At 37.1% G+C, this 20,342-nt stretch overlaps 2 protein-coding genes across 6 annotated transcripts in view; one reads left to right on the top strand and one right to left on the bottom strand.

Moving 5' to 3' along the window:
- The first annotated feature begins 637 nt into the window (after positions 1-637).
- Positions 638-8,479, top strand: RhoGAP93B (MyTH4 and RhoGAP_KIAA1688 domain-containing protein RhoGAP93B). 2 transcript variants are annotated; one of them, XM_012281755.2, is made up of 11 exons: positions 638-848; positions 2,000-2,104; positions 2,431-2,569; positions 3,146-3,310; positions 3,380-3,905; positions 4,016-4,684; positions 4,758-5,150; positions 5,233-5,421; positions 5,532-6,391; positions 6,468-6,911; positions 7,356-8,479. In XM_012281755.2, exons 1-11 carry the CDS (start codon positions 835-837, stop codon positions 7,548-7,550), a joined length of 3,699 nt encoding a protein of 1,232 aa, XP_012137145.2. In that variant the 5' UTR covers positions 638-834; the 3' UTR covers positions 7,551-8,479. The 2 variants fall into 2 exon arrangements, with proteins under 2 accessions (XP_012137145.2, XP_012137147.2); XM_012281757.2 differs by lacking the exon at positions 638-848 and adding an exon at positions 911-1,036.
- LOC100882768 (pancreatic triacylglycerol lipase) overlaps positions 8,059-20,342 on the bottom strand; it is a 27,017-nt gene continuing 14,733 nt past the window's right edge. For 2 of the 4 annotated variants that reach the window (XM_076541338.1, XM_012281752.2), the window contains 9 exons: positions 15,884-16,054; positions 14,923-15,077; positions 14,100-14,219; positions 13,666-13,812; positions 12,334-12,562; positions 11,090-11,521; positions 10,808-10,934; positions 10,136-10,351; positions 8,059-9,801 (listed from right to left, as the gene is read on the bottom strand). In XM_076541338.1, coding sequence (XP_076397453.1) covers positions 9,699-9,801; positions 10,136-10,351; positions 10,808-10,934; positions 11,090-11,521; positions 12,334-12,562; positions 13,666-13,812; positions 14,100-14,219; positions 14,923-15,077; positions 15,884-16,054 — 1,700 coding nt within the window. In that variant the 3' untranslated portion in view covers positions 8,059-9,698. The remainder of the gene's footprint in view (positions 9,802-10,135; positions 10,352-10,807; positions 10,935-11,089; positions 11,522-12,333; positions 12,563-13,665; positions 13,813-14,099; positions 14,220-14,922; positions 15,078-15,883; positions 16,055-20,342) is intronic. The other 2 variants (XM_012281751.2, XM_076541339.1) reach the window with 2 other exon arrangements.

Below are 20,342 nucleotides of genomic sequence, written 5' to 3'. Positions count from 1 at the left end.
TCATACAGTCAGTACTGAAGAATATATTTTACACGAAACAGACTATCCGAAAAATCAATCGATACTCGCTTCAGTTTTAATTTCGAAAGATGATCGTAACCCCAAAACAAATTTAGAATGCATCGAACATTTATTTGTCAAATTCGGTTATGATACACATCGAAAAAACTTACCAACGAGGGAACAATACACAAGTGAGTATGCAAGTGCATATGCATATAAATAAACATATATATATCATTCACTCAACGAGAGATCATACTCATCGTTTGACAAATTTTTATTCATTCTACGCATGTTATCTCTGATTGGTTCAAGTGTGCTTTGTAACCAAGAGCAACACGCATTCGCGTTTGGGACTTTTCTGATGTTAAACGTATATACTTAGTGATCTTATAATTTGTGGACAGATACGGTCCTTTCCTACATCGCTTTTCTTCCCTATTCCCATATTTTGTTCACGGTGTATATGTTCGATAGGATTACAGAGCGCACCATAGTGGAGCATCCCCGCTTGGTAGGGGTTTACTGAAGTTATCGGCGTTGCGCGGATCGAGTACGATCTCTCTTCGAACGGAGTGTATCGATATAGTACTCGAAATCTAGGATAAAGTAAATTTTCGTTCTCTGTAGTGGTAGTACGATAAAACGAACAGAAGAAAAAAAGATGGCTGCCGGTAGGCTGCCATGAAGAGGCTGCGTCGCTCGTGCTCGTGAAAATGGGACGTTGGCGACAACCAAGTGTCACCGTCGTGCTCGTCAAGTGTCACAAAGTGTTCACCAAGTGACGTGAAGTGTTTTTGTTCCATTCGTATTACGGATTAATTCTCTACGATGGCATCCGACGGGTAAGAGCGAAATTCGTCGATTCTAGGGAAATAGGAAATACGGCACAGTGTATAGTGGCTATGTTTCGCGGATCGATAGTGAATTTTTTCCCAGTGACCCGTCCCAGTTTTCTCGGGAGAGAGGCTCGTCATATTTCCACAAATACTATTATGTTTCTCTTATTTTCACTGCTTATCGTTTAAACTGGGTGGGTCTTGTTTGCTGAAATTCTGTTCTTATTTACACTTGGTGTACATTATCGAAGTCATGTCCCTCCTTTTCCTCTCTTGTCGTTCATTACTTTCGTTTTTTTCTCCCCCGTTGTATACAACTATGCACGAATGGATTTCCACTGCCTATTTCAGTCAATTAAACGGATAGCATGACATCAGACAGTTGCTCGTATTGCAGCCAGCATTCCTATCAATTTATGGTTATATGGGGGCGGGGGCGAACACCCTTTATTATGACGAAATTTCGTTCAATGTTCTTCCTCTTGCCTCTCTGCAATGTTTTTCTTGCAATGATTTCGCTTCGTTTTCAGTTTTACAATGTACCATCGAAATTTCAACATTTTCGATAAAGCGCTTTCGTCGCGGTTTTGGCAGAATGCTATTGATTAATTATTTATAACTTATAGTCGATTCGTTTTCGTATCTTTTTTTACAGAAATCGAACCTGTTGTCATCCTCAGTTTCAAATTATTTGTTATTTTAAGTCCTGTGTTAAACATTTTGCTACCAGGAACATTTTATTCATTTCACCATAGTATTTTTAGAATTTTTAATTATAGTAATATAAAGGAGCAACAAATTTATCATATATGCACCCTACATGCTTTAACGATTAAATACGTATATACAGGGTACTTTATTAAATTTAAATATCGTTATTCCTTGGCAGTTAATTTTAACGTTGTTATTGATGTTTTATCTGGTTTCTATTTTCAAGCAAACATTGATGGAAATTTTTGTTCAAAGTACCAATAGATGATGAAACTATTCTACTTATAATGTATTGAATGCTTTTAGTGTTTCTGTTAAAATTGTCAAAAGTCATCAGGAATAATAATTTTGATATGAATAAACCTAATTAGTTCTGTTACAATTCCTCATATTCTAACACGTATTATTAATTATATATTTTCTTAACAAAATATATATCATTACAGTAGAATGGAATGGGTGGAAATTATAGAACCACGTACCAAGGAGCACATGTATGCTAATCTTACGACTGGAGAATGCGTGTGGGATCCTCCACCTGGTGTACCAGTGTAAGATATATTTCTTTATTTCAAATTAAATAATATAAAGTGAACTTTCACATAAAGAGGGATAATTACTTATATAGAATTAGGTTGTCTTTCTGATCTAATTAGTGTGGTGAAAGTTATCAACGTATAAGGTTTTCATTTCATGGCATAGGAAGCATTAATAATTAGCAAGATTTCTATTTCAGTACATGTTTCGAATTTAAATATGTTATATTTTCTCTTCCTTATTAAAAGTTTTTTATTATTTCAATTTTTCTGTTAACTTAAAACTTTTTGTAATGATATGTGCTTAGGCATATAATTCACTGTGTTGTTTATAATTATAGGAAGAAAACAGATAACAATCAATGGTGGGAATTATTCGATCAAAATACTTCACGGTTTTACTATTATAACGCGACATCCCAAAAAACTGTATGGCACCGTCCAAGCGATTGTGACATCATACCTTTAGCAAAGCTTCAGGTGAGTGACTCATTTAATCTGATAAAAGATTTGGTAGGGCAAGTATATCACATTAAAAGTATTTATGATATAGCATTAAAGATGGGTGGGTCATATAAGTATTTGAAATTTCAGATAATTATGAAATCTCTTATACATGCTTATTTACTCAACAGAATGTTTCACTTATTAAAGTGATTTCTTCAATTATACATACAAACACAACATAATAATTTGCAAATTTTTCTGCACTATCATCACATTAATATAGCCACTCTATAGAATGTTGGAGATATAAGTGTGCAAGCTGTCTGCTCTCCTTATGGCTATAAATAGACGTTTGTAGCTAGGAGAAAAAACTCTGGTTTACATTATACCATAGCAGAAGCATGAAAATTACTTAAGAATTGTGATATATATATAGTAGGTTTGCATGATTACGAATGTTTTATTTTTATGTATGATAACAACAGTATTTACATTTATCTTGCTTCATATAAAATTTCTTTTTGTTAAAATTGTCACATTATAAGCATAGCTGTTTTAATATCATTCATATTAAAAGTTAAAAATCTTTTTATATTGTATGTATTGTAGACACTGAAACAAAACACAGAGCCAGCAAGTAGTAGTGGAGTAGATACACAAAAGTCAGCCGAGCCAAGAAAAAAAGAATCTGTATCAACACAGACACAAACTCCTTCTGTTAGTCGGTTAACAAGATTTAATCATCAAGAAAGTTCCAATTTATCTTCTTCGTTGGTAAGTGACCTACTTTAAAGATGTGATATTTATTGGAGGACAAACATGATAACAGAGTTTTTGTTGTAGCAAAGTGGTAGTGTAAATAAAACAAGAACATCCAGTGGTGGTGTGGATCTCCAGACATCTCCTCCATCACCATCTCCATCTTCAAGACGACATCACCATCATCACCATCATCATAATAACAGGCATCATAGGCATCATGAAGTGCCTACAGCACGACGTCAGCACAATCATTCCCAGGATTCAGGACGTTCTAGTGACAGTTCTGTTTCTCATAGCCGAACGTCCTTGGAATCAACTGGATATCGGTTATTGGACTCTCCCCACCGACATCATCATCGACCTGCTGCCCAGGTACCGAGTCAAGCACAGTCTTCGCCCAGACAACACAGTGGTACCTTAGAAGCTAGGGGGCACAAAAGTGGAACTTTGGAAAGTGTGAAAAATCAGAAATCGGTACCGTTGGGCGAACCACCACCTTTAGGTTTGTCGCTCTCGACTAGTACCCCTCTTTTTAAGAAGAAAACGTTTATTGACACGCAACGTGAAAGTAGGACAGGAAACTTAGAGTTGGAAAAGAATAAAAATGGTAAGAATGTGAGTTAAATTTCGTATAAACTTAAGTTTCCCCGTATTCTTATTTTTGTATCGAATAAGTTTTCAAGATGTTAGCTGAATTTTTTGATATTATTATCGTAGGTAGAGAAAGCAGTAGAGGTTCTTATGGTCCTGAACCTAGCACTTCGCCATATCGTGATTCGTTGATGGAATCTAGAATATTTAGACAAGAAATGCCTCCGTACCGTCCGCCAGAAGTTCAGTTGAGTCATAGTTATAAATCACAGGGTGAAAAGTATGGCTCGTTGGTGGAAAGTAGTAATCGTTATCATAGAGATAGAGAAAGGGAGATTCATCATAGGGAAAGAGTAAATAGTTTGGACAAAACAAACACTTCAGCCTTTTATCCAAGTTCCATGCATCCACGTAATATGAATAAGCAGGATAATACTGGTAGTATAGGAAGGAGGCATCATGGATGCTCAGTATCACTTTCAGAAGCAAATGTTAGAGATATGTACGGTGCAATGTTGGCCGAAAGAAACGAACCGTCTAAAAGCCTTGCAAGAGGAAGGGGAGTCCTAAGTAATGCATCGAAGCAAAGAAGTATTGATGTTGTAGAACGTGAAAGAGAACGTGAACGTGAACGTGAACGCGAGCGAGAACGTGAACGTGAACGCGAACGTGAACGCGAACGAGAACGAGAACGTGAACGCGAACGTGAACGCGAACGTGAACGAGAACGCGAACGAGAACGTGATAGAGAGAAAGAATACAGGAGAAATACTGCGTGCAATAATTCGTTGGATTGTAAGTAAATTCTTAATTATTAAAAGAAATAATTAATCCCTGCTTTTAATTACATTGTACCTTTCTTGTTAAGGTGTGTCACAACCACTGGCTCGCAGTTACAGTTTCGTTCAGCAACAAAAGCAACAGCAGAAGTTACAGCAACTTCATCAACAACAGCAGCAATCAAGAAGAAGGGACAGGGATGATGATTCCATGCACGAACGTTATCTGATAAGTCAAAGTCATGAGCAACCTAGACAAAGGCTTAGCAGTAATACTAGCAGTAGCAATGGCAGTAACAGTAGTAGTAATAGCGCCGTAGGCGAGGAAACGGAAGGACTTACGGAAGGGGATGACAGTAAAAAGAAGAGAAGTAATGGTAATCCGAGTCCGCCTCCGTCTCCGTTTTATGGAAATCTGTTATCTGACCCTGATCACTTGTTGCCACTTCAGCATTATATTATTCAACAAGCAAAACTCTCAGGTATATTGCTAATATTTTTTAAGGCTTTCTAAGTTTGTAAGACTCCCTGTAATATTAAGGAGATCCTTTTCTAAATTTTCAGGTTGTTACAAGTTCGGAGACCCTTTGTTAGTAGAGGAAGGTGACGATTCCTTAGACGAGGAAGGTGGGAGGGGCGAAGGAATTGGTGGTAGGGCCGACGATGATTCGGACGATCAGTTTGCAGACGATGAAGCAGCGAGTAATCAAGGTGACTCTTCTAGTCAAGAGTACCTTGAAGATCATTACGCAGGTATTCAGAATAACCTAAAAAATTGAACGACTCATTCTGCAGTTGTATAACTACTCGTAACTGGGTATGCACTATCACGCGTTGATATAACATTCACGTTGTTATCGCAGATTTAGGTAACTACGATACCACAGGATTAGCTACATATTACAACACCGCGGACACGCTGACAAGGCCGCAAGTACGACCGCCATCGCCACCAATTATCGCTTCGCAAGCGGAAATACGAGAGAGCGTGACAACTGCGAGACAACCGCCACTTCCAGCACCCACTACTATAAGTTCTGTTCCTAGTGTTGGTACCGGCGTTGATAACACCGACACTGACGAAGCAAGACGAGACGATAGCGCGGGTGGCGGTGATATAGAGAAATACGCACAAGACAATCTCAACTTGAATTGCGGAAGGCCGAAGGGGCTGAGATTGTTGTTCCGGAAGAAGTTCAGCGTCCGAGACATTCTTAGCTGGTCTAAAGATCCGATACCGCAGCCGATGCTAGTGGTAGTAGACGGTGAAAAGTTACTGAAACGGGAGGCCTGTAATTTGTTTAGGTTGGTGCAAGTGTACATGGGTGATCGGAAAGCTAACGTAGGAATGACTTTAGACAGTGTAGCTATGGACATTGTGAATACTGCATTTTCAAAGCCTCCATTGCGGGATGAATTGTATGTTCAGATTTGTAGACAGACTACAGAGAATCCAAGGAAAGAAAGTTTGCGTAGAGGCTGGGAATTGATGGCTGTATGTTTGGCTTTCGTGCCGCCCAGTGCTACTTTCGAGCCTTACCTCGAAGGCTACATGAACAGGCATCGTGATTCCAATTTTCAATTCTCCGAAGTGGCCAAATGGCCGATTCACGTACAAGTTAGTCATTATGCAACTGTAGCCTGTCGTCGTTTACAACGAATTGGAGCTCATGGCAAACGGCAACCTCGCAAGGCTACCATAGAAGATATCGATCAAGCAAGGGTACGTTCTTCATTTTATTAGAGTGACATTATTCTTTTACTTTCTTTCATTTCATCACTGTCTGTTTTATTCACAGATACAAATTTTCCGAGCATCCATGTTCGGAGCTACGCTTCCCGAAGTGATGGCTCTGCAAAGAGACAGATTTCCTAACCGAGAGTTACCATGGATACAAACTACGTTGACCCGTCAAGTGTTGGCGCGAGGTGGTATCCTGACTGAGGGTATTTTTAGGGTATCCGCGGACGCGGATGAAGTTAGTGCTTTAAAGTCGTACTTAGATAGGTTCGAGGATTGTACAAGTTTGGTAGCTTCACAAGACGCTCATGCACCTGCTTCTTTATTGAAATTATGGGTTCGAGAGCTTTATGAACCGTTAATACCTGATTCCTTTTATACGGAGTGCGTATCGATGAGGCACGACGACGTTGAAGCTTCTGCAGTTAATGTTGCCGCGCTTGTAGATCGACTGCCTGATTTAAATCGGCGAGTTCTGTGTCATCTAATACGTTTTCTTCAGGTAAATGTTTTTTGTTATTCACAAGTTCATATAAATTTAACCATGCATTTTTTTTTTTCTAAAAAAAAAATATTTGGTATTGTACAGTTTTTGGCGAACTTTTATAAAAATACAAGGTTGGTACTCGTATATTCATATTTCTGAAGGGACTTCCCAGAAGCTGTGCACTACAAAAAATTTAACATTAAAGCTTTTGCAAAAGTTTTGTGCTTCAAATAATCAACTAAAGACATCAGAATTTACAGACTTCAGGAATTCAGCGAGTTTAGGGATCTTGAGATTTAGGAATCTAGGGATATAAAGATTTAAGAACTCGGGAACATGTAAATGATTCTATTCAATGATATAGGTTATCTTGAGTTGAAAAAGAAAAATGATCTAGAATTTTAATGTATACATTTTCATTTATCACGTTTATTGAGGGGTATAAAATATTTGTTTCAGATATTTGCTAGACCGGAAGTGGTCGCCCGTACTAAAATGGACGCGAACAATTTAGCAATGGTGATGGCACCAAATATATTACGGTGTACCTCGCAAGATCCCCGCGTGATCTTGGATAATGCACGAAAAGAAATGGCTTTCGTTCGTACTCTTATCGAGTCATTAGAAACCGCTTGGGTCGATGATCTTCACTGACCATTCTATTGCGCGCTAGAAGAAAGAACGCTCTAGACTACTATGCCAAATGAATCAGCTGTATATTCACATGTACAGTAATTCTTCTCACAGTGCAGCTCTAGTTTCCTTCCCACAGTGAAAGACGTCTCTTCCTGCGCCTATGTTAGTCTCGAACCGTTCAAAAAACATTATACTCAGCGCGGTTATTTTGGTGCCAACAGATCCAGTTTTTAATAGCAATATAATTTTTTTTACTGTAAACTTTTTTATATGTTTGTCAGGTTTTTCCCATTAAAATGAATCACAATATAATTTGGGTTGCTCCAAATTGACTTGGGAACCGTGAGACACAGATTCAATTTTTATATTGCTTCATAAACACTGTAACATTGGCAGCATTTAAATGTCTCTCTTCCTTTTTTTACTCGATGCCGCCGCAGGCAAAGAAGAGGCGCCAGTTTTCGTTCATGTCCGCGTTGCACTGTGAGAAGAATTACTGTATTGTTAGTTATTTCACTGTTCTCTATTATCTTTCACCTTTCTTTTATATATATATATATTTTATTATTATCACGAAGTTCCCCATAGACCAGTGAATGTTCGTAACGGTAACTTTAGTGCTGAAGTCTTTAACAAAGCTAATCAACCAGTCTCACTCCTCGTTTTCTATTTATTATTTATACGCAGATTATATGTTATGAAGATAGAGATTATTAGATTATATTATGTACATCGCTATATATTCATATTATATATTTTACCAACCCTTGTTACCGCGTTGACTAAACGCGGACGGCTTTTTTACTCGGTCATTGTTGAATCTCGTGTAAGATAAAAAAAAGGATCATGTGTTACCGTGTATAGCTGCACTCCGCGATCATCTTTTTGTATAAGCGACGAATTGACGTGTATAAGGTTTATCGAGGAGTAAACATTGCAAAAGATTAGCAAGCTGTACAAGTGTGTTTCTTTTCCTGCAGCCTTTGAAAACATACCTTCGAGATAAATGTTAGAGATTACATATTTTCGAAAGTGGTATAAATCAGTGATGGTAGACTATGACCTTACTGGTACAATTGTCCATCACTGATTCGAGCAATTGTTAATCACACAACACGTTTGTCTTTGTATGGCATAACAAGTTTATATTTTACATGGAGATATTTATAAAAACTTGTTTCTAATGTTAGAAACATTAACGGTACACAGTACGAGATATGTTCGTAACATTTATAGTTGCCCACTTATCCTCGGTTTGTACAATTACTAATAATCGAAAGTTACCAGTAAAGTATGTGTTAAACGTAATTATTTAAATTATAAAGAAGAGAAAAAAAAATATCACAAACGATTCTCGCTATATCATGTCACAGTGGACTTAGTAATTGTAATGTAAATATTGTATAAAAGATGGACGTAGTATACACACAGTTCACAATTGAACCAAAAGTTTTTGCGTTAACAATTTCTACCAGAAACCGTCGATGATCACTCGCAAAAATACCTGCTTTGTACTAACACTAGCATTAACTAGTTACACTATCCAATTTTATAGATATATATATATATACAAGATGTACAAAATAATCGCATTAATACTGCTACAAGTACGCACTGATTTCATACATTACATATTTTCAAAGCAACTTGACTAACAATATTTTTCAATGCACTTTACAGGAAAAAAGTGTATATTCCTTTCGAAGCAGTGATTGTTTGCGACTTTTTGTAAGAAAAATTTCTTTGTAAACACTTTTTTTTTATATCATTTTTGTACAAACAGTTTTTTGTGATACGTGAAAACAATTCCATCGATATTTTGCTTTTAAAAGATAAGTATTGCAGTTTATGATTTTTTTTACCTGTAATTTGTGCATTTTGTTCTTTGAAATTAGCAAACGTTTATGTTGTATAAATGTTTTTTCTTTTTTTTTTTTAAATAAACTATTACCAAAATACAATGTGTTTTTTTTTTATAAAAATGGTTTATGAACATGTATGTAATGTATCAACAAACTTATTACGACTTCCATTACTTATAAGTTACTATTAATGATGAGAAAGTAAGTTCTATTTTAATTGTCATATTTTTCACAGGAACACTATCACAAACCTCAGGCTGATCACAGCGTAATCAGTAACGCTCCAATTATATTGAAGAAAATGTCAGCAGTTGTCTACGAAAGCTGCTGTAGATCCACTAGCAATTTCTGCGTATTCCTGCCTGCTGGCTGAGCAAAGTTTACTAGTGAAGTCTGCTTCTCTTTTTCTGTGCACAAGGGTAAGTAATTATATTCATAAATGACTGAATACTTTTCTACGTATTTTGTAAACTATCAAATAAAACCTAATATTAAGTAATATAGTACTTTGTAAACTTTGTATTTGAAACGTATGTAACTTTTTGGAGAATCAATGGTACGTTAACAAATAAAATATGTATTTCTGTACATAAAACAGTGTTAACTTTAACTTTAATGTTTAATGTCTAATTAATGTTTTAAATTTTAATTCTTTTTAAAAGTATTAAGTTGACTTTCTAACTTGAAGATCTTATAAGGAAAATGAATATAGGAATCAATAAAGTGTATCAATTAACTTACCCTCTGCCAGGAAGTTCCATAACATCTACAGTGACGCTGTTCACGTAAAGGCGATCGTTGCACCAAAAGAAACACAACGATCGCGGTTGTAGCACGTCCATATCGTAAACCCATGAAAGTTCGACTCGTTTGATTTTTCCAATTTCACCAAATGCCCCGGCAGGATGTGCGACTACCATTCGCACCGTCGAACCGTGTTCCAGTTTCATGTATCCACTGCAGTTGCGGGTGAAAGAAGCAGTAAAATTTATCTTTTCGAAAGTTGCATATTCCTTCGATATGGGTTAATAGAAGTTTTACTCTTTCTCCAGCACAAGAACATGCTGCCACTTTCAAATATGAAGCAACATTTTAAACTTCAGTCGTTTAATGATTTAACAAAAATAAATGTCAGAATTATAATTTTATGTTTTTGTAAATTATTAATGTAATTGTATTCTTGGTGTGATATAGTGAGGTAAATGTATAATAGAATTTAAAACTTAATTATTAAGATATTTTAATTTAAAAAATTTTGGAAGGTAACTTTGATATGTGTGACTGATGGTTTGATATATGTAACTTCTGATATAAACTCATTTCTTTATAAATATATTGTGGGTGGGATTTTGATATTTTTCCTTATGTTTCTTTAGCTTAATCTCAGTTTAAGAATTGCTGGATGAAATTTACCTAGGAGTAAGGTCAACGTCCCTCATTATGCCATTCTCAGCGTACAGGGTGACCTTCATGAAGCCTTGCACCCAGCTCTCTGCAGTTGGTGGGCGTGCAAGGTTGATGGTAATTCTGTAATGCCTCCCTAAAATTAATAATACTCTTTAAATAAATAATTTTTAATAAAAACCTTAAAATGAATATTGTCCAAAATTCTTAAAACATCACATGATCTCATTGAAGTCTCGCTCCATGAGACATAGACATAATGTTGATGCCTCATCCACATTTATTACTCACTGCAATAAGGGTCGTCCTTGCCAGTAGAGAAGAAGAATTTAGACCCCAGAAGCGACAGAACATCCTGACCCATAGCCTGTCGCCTGACCAAAGCAGGGCTGGTGTCCGCATGGTAGCCCATGACACCACAGCTGAGGCTGTTGTTGCTCTTGCAGGAGAAGCACTCGCCCTTCAGGAAGCTTGCGTAGCTGGAGCACTCGTGTGCCACGTATTGGCACTTCGAGTTGATGCTCTCGATGAACAGTTTTATGGCACGCACGTGATTGCAGGCCACCAGCACTCGTGAAGCCTCCTCCAAGCCCTCTTTTATAAGCGTCAGCGGTAAGGACGGGGTCGTTTCGCTCAGATCCGTGCAGCCTGGCTGCTCTTTGCCGTTGTTCGGGTAGAAGTCCAGGTGACCGCACGGCTGACTCATCCCGTATCCTGGAAGTCCTTATCGGGTAATAAGTTAGTTTGCAACAAAAAGGTTTATGGAAGCAAACGAAAGGTTTGCAAACTTTGTTAACACGTTACTTCATTTGATAACACGGTTTGGGATGTTCGCATATTTGGGATGTTTACGTATGTGGGATATTCATTATTTTGGGTAACTAGAGTGATGAAGGGTAGTTAATTCTCATGCGATAGGAGGCAGAGATAAGAATGGGATCTGCTTTAACGATGTAAAGCAGTCAAACTCTAAAATTCGAGGATAGGGTTATGAGTGGACGGATTGTTAGATGAGGACTTGCGAGAAAGTATGGTGGATGGTCCATCTGGTGGCAGATGTGGGAAGTACCGCCCTGCGGTCCCACAGCACTGTGCCATCGCACTGTAAGAACATTAATGTATTAACGAGTATAGGTCCACGACTCTGTGGTGTTACGGGGAAATATGAAATACTCATCTTTAGTGTTTCTGAAGGTTTCTCTGAAGGCTTGGAATGATGGATTTCCTTCTTTATAATTAGATTTATAGAGGATTAAAACATGAACTGGGTAACATTTATAATGATTATGACGAATAGCATTTATAATGATTATGACGAGTAACATTTATAATGATTATAACAAGTAACATTGGTAATGATTATAACAAGTAACATTGGTAATGATTATAATGAGTAACATTTATAATGATTATAACAAGTAACATTAATAATGATTATAATGAGTAACATTTATAATGATTTTGTTAAGGAAAATGGAGTAAAGAGACTCGTTGAATATTAAAGTTTGAAATTTAGTATCACAGTGATGCCTTACCTAAAAGAAAGATGCTTTTGCCATCGGTGTGAATAACATCGACCAGTTTAGCATCCGTGTAATCGAGTCTTAGGTGACTAGGCATTCCTTGGAAATAAGGTTCCGCGGGATCCAACCCCGTTATACGACCTATATTTCCACCTAATTTTTCACCTGCGTATCCCGCTGTGTGGGCACCCAGGCTGTGGCCAATCAGATGTACGTCGTTCGGATCCAGCCCGTAATTTGTCTGCGTTCCAACCAATTCTACATTTATGACTTTTTATGCTTATTAAATAAACTCTCGTTATATTGCATTTATATTGAGGGTCAAGTTTTGATCTTTGAGTGTTAACATTGCATTTTGACGCATTCTGTTACTACATATTTGTATATAGATATATGACCGCATAGGTTTTGTTCGCGGCAATATAACGAGAGTGCACGATACTTTCAATTCTTTACTGTTAGATGGACATTGCATTTTGACGCATTCTATGATCACATATTCATATACAGATATATGAATGCATAAGTTTTGTTCGCGGCAATATAACGAGAGTGTACGATACTTTCAATTCTTTACTGTCAGATGGACATTACATTTTGACGCATTCTATGACCACATATTCATATACAGATATATGACCACATAGGTTTTGTTCGCGGCAATATAACGAGAGTGTACGATACTTTCAGTTCTTTACTGTCAGATGGACATTGCATTTTGACGCATTCTATGACGACATATTCGTATACAGATATATGATCGCATAAGTCCTGTTCGCGGCAATATAACGAGAGTGTACGATACTTTCAGTTCTTTACTGTTAGATGGACATAGCACTTCGACGCAGTCTATGACCACATATTCATATACAGATATATGATCGCATAAATTTTGTTCGCGGCAATATAACGAGAGTGTACGATACTTTCAGTTCTTTACTGTTAGATGGACATTGCATTTTGACGCATTCTATGACCACATATTCATATACAGATATATGAATGCATAAGTTTTGTTCGCGGCAATATAACGAGAGTGTACGATACTTTCAGTTCTTTACTGTTAGATGGACATAGCACTTCGACGCAGTCTATGACCACATATTATAAGTCTATTCACACGGTTTCGTCCGCGGCAATATAACGAGAGTCTACGATATCTTTAATTATTTACATCCCTTGGCTACAATTTTCTTTCTGGACATTTCTTTCTATCTTTTCCCCAAAATTTAAAAGACTTAAGCATATCAGGAGTAAAATTTATGACCAAGTTTCATAAGCCTCTGCTCATTATCTATTTTAGGATTTTGTAAAACAACTCCTCAACACAGAAATTCGCTTTACCTCTAAATGTTTGATGAGATGAGCTATTTCAAGGCCCACTAGTCTCGTATTGGCAGTTGCCTGAGTGTACAATGGCAGGCTACCTCCGGCCCAGTCGACGACGATGACATTATAATCGTCATGTTTCAGTAATTCGTACCTCATCTCCTACGGTGAACATTTGAATAAAAATGTCTTGGGTCAAGATGAAAAAGAGATAGTAAAGTACTTAACGCTTTGATGGCCACTTATTACGTCAACGTTCATCTTAAACTTATTTACTACATCGCAAACAAATTATTCACTTTATCGACCATCAAAATGCTAAGATATTAAAATTAATTTTTTAAAATAATTTAGAATGATTTGTGGCTCGAAATTAAAGCAATATTTATTGAAGGTAATACGTCGTGAAAAATTGTGTATCGGTAAGCAATTTTTTCGAAGAATTTTACCTTGACCCAATTGCTGAGCGGAGTGTCTATGAAACCGTGTATGATAAATTTCGTTTTCTTCTTTGCATTGAAGTGCGATCGCTTAATGGACTTGTCTCTAGCGACTGTCAGCACTTGACCCTGAAACAGAAATTCCACTCTCTTTATGCAATAATTAATAAGACGATATAAAATAATTCCAAAGCACAACATTGTTTTTACAAACTCTTTTGAGGGTTTCAGAAGTTTTAGCATTTAAGACGAGTCCTTTCATAAATATTCAAAATGATATCACGTACAAGGAAATAATTTTGCATACACGTCCTCTCTAGTTAATGTAATCAATTCAATTTTCGTGAATTTATGACGCGTGGATCGAGAGGCAGGAAGAAACAACTACGATCGATTAAAATTCTCGACTGTCATGCTCATAAACTACTAGACTGAATCACAAAGTTTATCGACCCCACAATACGCTTTTTAATTTCAAAAACAGTTATATGGTTTAATTATAGCTTAAACAGTTACAATATAAAGTTTAATACAGAAACTATAGAAGCTATAGAATTCTATATATTAATATAGAAATGATAGAAATTAGTTTTTATTAATATAGAGAATATAATTAATAATTATAGAACTGTTTTCTTGAATTACAGTTTCTATATAAAACTAAAATTAATAATGCATGATTTATTTCCAACAAATATTTTCTAACAACGTTTCTAACCGAAGTTAATTTAAGCAATTTTCACCATTTTCACTCGAATTGAAAAGTGTATCCTGCGTATTGTGGAATTATAATTATAGTGTACTATTATTTAGTGTATTAGAGAATACGTACTTCGGTGGGGTTCTCTTTCGTGTACAAGATAAATCTTGTATTGATGACTTCTCGAGGTAAAGGAAAGACGTTCAGTGGCCTATGGATGAGGTGGTACCAGCTCCTGGTTATGTTCAAACAGCCTAGCTCGTCGTAGCAACGTGTCTCGTTTTCGACTGATAATCAAAATCATTGTTACAACACGTTTAATATAGACCAGGGGTGGCCAAGTTCCTTGATAGTCCAAGCCATTTTTCAAAGTTTGAAATGTTTCGCGAGCCGCAATTTTCGATGGCGCAGTTTTCGATAAGTCATATTATTCTTAACTTGGACGGAAATGAAATTTGTTACAACGTTGCACTTAGTCTTTCATATTTGTCGTCAGTAATTTCAACGACATTTTGAAACACATATGGAACGATAATAATTTTTTAAAATATAATAGCACAAAAATGAAAAGGGAACTTGGGTACATTTATCGAGAGCCACAAATAATCCTTCAAAGAGCCGCAGGTTGGCCACCCCTGATATAGACTCTCGTTATATTGCCACTTTTGGTACTAGTAAAGCAAACTCTCATTCACTAATATTTGAGCATCTGGAATAATGACTCTTACTGCTGTCATGCCTTAAGAGGAGCAATAGAATCTTAAAAAATTACAAATTCTTTTCTATAAAATATTAGTGTAACCATCCACGACCAACGAGAAGTTTTTATGCTCTCAAATATTAATAAAGACACCATGTTTATTAAAATTGGTCTCAAACTAGTAATAAATAAGCAACGTTACAGTCTAAATCTCTTTTATGACCACTATTCAACACTCATTTGAATAATTAGATTAAATGGAGACATTAGAAGAAGAAGAAAAATGGCGATCGTAATAAATGCCAGTTCCCGGATAGAAATTGCATCTTCATGGATGACGGAGCAGCAAGTGTAAAGTCAATTGTAAAGATAATGATCTGGGAGTGTAATTACATGGCAACCAAGGAATGTTGACCTCGATACGATCGCTACGTGCCCACTGCCAAGGGTCCAGGATTCCAGCGGAGCAGATAACAGGAGCCAATGCGACGAGTAGCAGGATCGATGCTCCTTCGCCCTCGGTGACTCCTTGCTTCTTCCACCTCATCCTGAAATCAATCGTTTCTGCAAAAATTATAACGCATGAAATCTTCTAGACAATATTCTCTACTTGTTTTGTAAAGAATTTTATAATGTAACTTGTATATTGTAACTTTTATATTGTAACTTGTGTACAACTTGCACTTGTTCGTTTACAGCCATCTTGTTTATTGACGGCCATCTTGTTTGTTGACGGCCATCTTGTTTGATGACAGCCATCTAGTTTGTTGACAGCCATCTTGTTTGATGACGGCCATCTTGTTTGTTGACAGCCATCTTGTTTGATGACGGCCATTTTGTTTGATGACGGCCATCTTGTTTACATTAGTATCTGTCTCAAGCTTGCATCTTCAAAAATTCGACTTTATTAAATAACATGAGTTTAATAATATTAAACTGTTTCATAATATTTGACTAGCTGTGGTGAAGTCTATTGGTGAGTGCTGTACTCGTAAAAATGTCATTTCTGCATAATTTTATTGAGCCTCATGTTCGATTTCATGAATTTGATACTAATATCAATGAACAAGATGGTAGTACATAAACAAGATGGTCGTACATGAACAAGATGGCGATGCATTAACAAGATGGCGATGCATTAATAAGATGGCCGTGCATTAACAAGATGGTCCTACATAAACAAGATGGCCGTACATGAACAAGATGGCGATGCATTAACAAGATGGCCGTGCATTAACAAGATGGTCCTACATAAACAAGATGGCCGTACATGAACAAGATGGCGATGCATTAACAAGATGGCCGTGCATTAACAAGATGGCCGTACATAAACAAGATGGCCGTACATAAACAAGACGGCCGTGAACAAACAAGTGCTAGTTCACCTCATTAAAGAATTTTATCCATAATATTTCTAATAATGCTATGCCAACTCTTGCAGCATCTAAAACTTTTCAGTATCTAATCACATGAGGACCTCACATAAATGATTTCTTAGCAGATATTTGCCACTTGCTAATTATCACTTGAATTAATTTAACAATTTGCAAAATAAAGTAACGAATATCTCTGAATGGATCTCTCTATCCTTATGTTCGTGAGTAATACAATTTAGTCTAGGGATAAACGCCGTATTCTGGTTACTGCCCGAAGTGGTCACGTCGAGTGATTAGATCACCCAGCATCACGTGATAAAGAAAGCGAACGGAGAAATTCGAGTTGTCAAGTTTTCGCCGTGCACTACTAACGTAACAGTAATAATAAAGCGTAGTATGCAACTCGTAAATATCCACCGTTAAAATGTTTCTTTTTTTTTTTCTTTTACATTGAGGTGTTAATGTTTATCAAAACCAAAAGGGTATCGCAATAAAAACGAAAGCCTTCTTTCTCTCGTCCCCTTTTTTCCGCTGCAACAATTATTGCTGATAATTACGAGCGTGATCGCACTTTTAAGTAGAAAGCGACGTCATGTGTCAGACATTTCTCATCCTGCTATTAATTGACATTCGGTTATGTAAACTTGTTTTTGTGCATTCGCTGTTTACGAGTTGGGGACGTGGAAAATTTGCGGTACGGGGATTTAGGGGTACGGGAAATTAGGGATATGGGAATTTAGGGGTATGGGAAATTAGAGATATGGGAATTTAGGGGTATGGGAAATTAGGGGTATGGGAATTTAGGAGTACGGGAATTTAGGGGTATAGGAATTTAGAGGTATGGGAACTTAGGGGTATGGGAATTTAGGGGTTCGGGAATTTAGAGATATGGGAATTTAGGGGTATGGGAATTTAGGAGTATGGGAATTTAGGAGTATGGGAATTTAGGGGTACGGGAATTTAGGAGTATGGGAATTTAGAGGTATGGGAATTTAGGAGTATGGGAATTTAGAGGTATGGGAATTTAGAGATATGGGGATTTAGGAGTATGGGAATTTAGAGGTATGGGAACTTAGGAGTATGGGAATTTAGAGGTATGGGAACTTAGGAGTATGGGAATTTAGGAGTATAGGAATTTAGGAGTATGGGAATTTAGAGGTATGGGAAATTAGGGGTATGGGAATTTAGGAGTATGGGAAATTAGGGGTATGGGAATTTAGGAGTATGGGAATTTAGGAGTATGGGAAATTAGAGGTATGGGAATTTAGAGATATGGGGATTTAGGAGTATGGGAATTTAGGAGTACGGGAATTTAGGGGTATGGGGATTTAGGAGTATGGGAATTTAGGAGTATGGGAATTTAGGAGTATGGGAATTTAGGAGTATGGGAATTTAGAGGTATGGGAACTTAGGAGTATGGGAATTTAGAGGTATGGGAATTTAGGAGTACGGGAATTTAGAGGTATGGAAATTTAGGAGTACGGGAATGTAGGAATATGGGAATTTAGAGGTACGGGATTTAGAAAGTTTTGGAGGGCTTAAGGGCTTTAAGGTTTGGTCGTGACTACATATATATTACAAGACGGCTGTCGATCACCTTTCGCACTGTCAGAGGGATCTTTTACTGCCAGTATGATGCACAGTAACCCAACGGGAAATTATCAGGCAGACACTTACTGATCACAGGTAGTTCGCGGTATAAACAAAGATTAGATAAATATGAGAGTCATTTAAAAAGGAATGCAACACTGAAGGAGACCCACATCCTAAAGAGAGAGGACCAATAAATAAAATGACATTCACTCGATTTAAATTTCCCGCGCAATCTTCGAGAGATCAAAAGTGCCGACAAAGTGTCACTCTTCGGCTGTAGAAGTATAAACTAGCTGCAAATAAAGTTTCATGGAATTAAATTGAACATTTGAACCACAATGCACGTATCACAGAAAAAACAACCTAACCTAACTGATATACCGAATCTGACTGTCAGACCTAACCTAACTGGTAGACCCAACCTAACTGAGTCCAGAGGACCTGGTTACTCGAAAGAACCTCAAATTGTAACTAAATGTTGGCAAAAAGCGAGTGAATCCAAGTTCCATGGAGGGGTGATGGCCGACCAGTTCCTAGCCTTGGTTAGGTGTTATTAATTCACGGAATATATTCAAGGCCATTTTATTCGATACTAGTATCTTCGATTCGCCTTCAAATATGAAAGTAGCAAATGTTTCCCACGTCCAGCGATGTCACTGCTACCCCAACGAAACGTTTAATCGAACAACTGCCGGATAATGTGAAAACGCACTTTCGAATCGCTATCATTAGAAAATTACAAGGAAATTATTGTTTACAACGATGGATCGTTACTTTCTATCGGTTCGTGAGAGGTTTCATTATTAGCCTCGCGCGAATGACGCGTCGCAAGCGGGTCGAAAAATGCGGAACAAAGAGGAATTTCAGGGGAAAAAAGTAACGGTTGCTTGGGAACCTGTATCACGGTAGCGGACGATAAATAAGGTCGGTGTTCGCATGGAATGTTGCACGATAACCTGTTCTTCTGCATTTCTCGCCGGCAGCTGCATATCAAATCGCTGGAAATCATCCGCGATAAAAGTTGTGAACCCTCGTGTCACCTGTGTTATTACTTAACCTATTCGCTACTTTCCAAACTGTACATTTTTAACCGATCATTACTAATCTTCTTTCTAGGTTTTACTAATCATTAATCATACGAAACTTCTTTATTTAATTAATTTTTATAACGTGGAAGATGACGGGTTAGATTTTCTCTTTGGCATCTGCGCTTTCTCTAGTTTCCAGTAGGATCTGAGGTTCTATATTCTTCTTGGTCATCACTGGACATTTCTTAAAGCTGTATCAAACAGTAGGACACAGGTCTGTAGGCACCTTTGATCTTTCGAAAATTCTGACCCTTTAACTAGGTTATGTAAATTGGCGGGAAATTCAAATCAAGCAAATTTAATTTAGATTTTAAACTATTCTATATGTTAAACTTGTCTAGAATCTTCGTTTGGGCTCGTACAATGCGCCCTGCGCTCAGCAGTCCCGATAACGTCCCGCTATGTAATGTAACTTGGCGGGAAATTCAAATCAAGCAACTCTAATTTTGTTTTTAAGTTATTTTGTATGTCAAACTTGTCTAGAATCTTCGTTTGGTCTCGTACAATGCGCCCTGTGCTCAGCAGTCTCGATAACGTCCCGTTATGTAATATAACTTGGCGGGAAATTCAAATCAAGCAACTCTAATTTTGTTTTTAAACTATTTTGTATGTCAAAATTGTCTAGAATCTTCGTTTGGTCTCGTACAATGTGTCCTGTGCTCAGCAGTCCCGATAACTTCCCGCTATGTAATGTAACTTGGCGGGAAATTCAAATCAAGCAACTCTAATTTTGTTTTCAAACTATTCAAACGTGTCTAGAATTTTCATTACATCTCGGACAATGCGCCCTGTGCT

The sequence above is a fragment of the Megachile rotundata genome, chromosome 16 (genome assembly GCF_050947335.1).
Source record: "Megachile rotundata isolate GNS110a chromosome 16, iyMegRotu1, whole genome shotgun sequence".
NCBI classification, from domain to species: domain Eukaryota; kingdom Metazoa; phylum Arthropoda; class Insecta; order Hymenoptera; family Megachilidae; genus Megachile; species Megachile rotundata.
The sequence above is the reverse complement of the archived record's forward strand: the minus strand, read 5'-3'. Positions and strand labels throughout refer to the sequence as shown.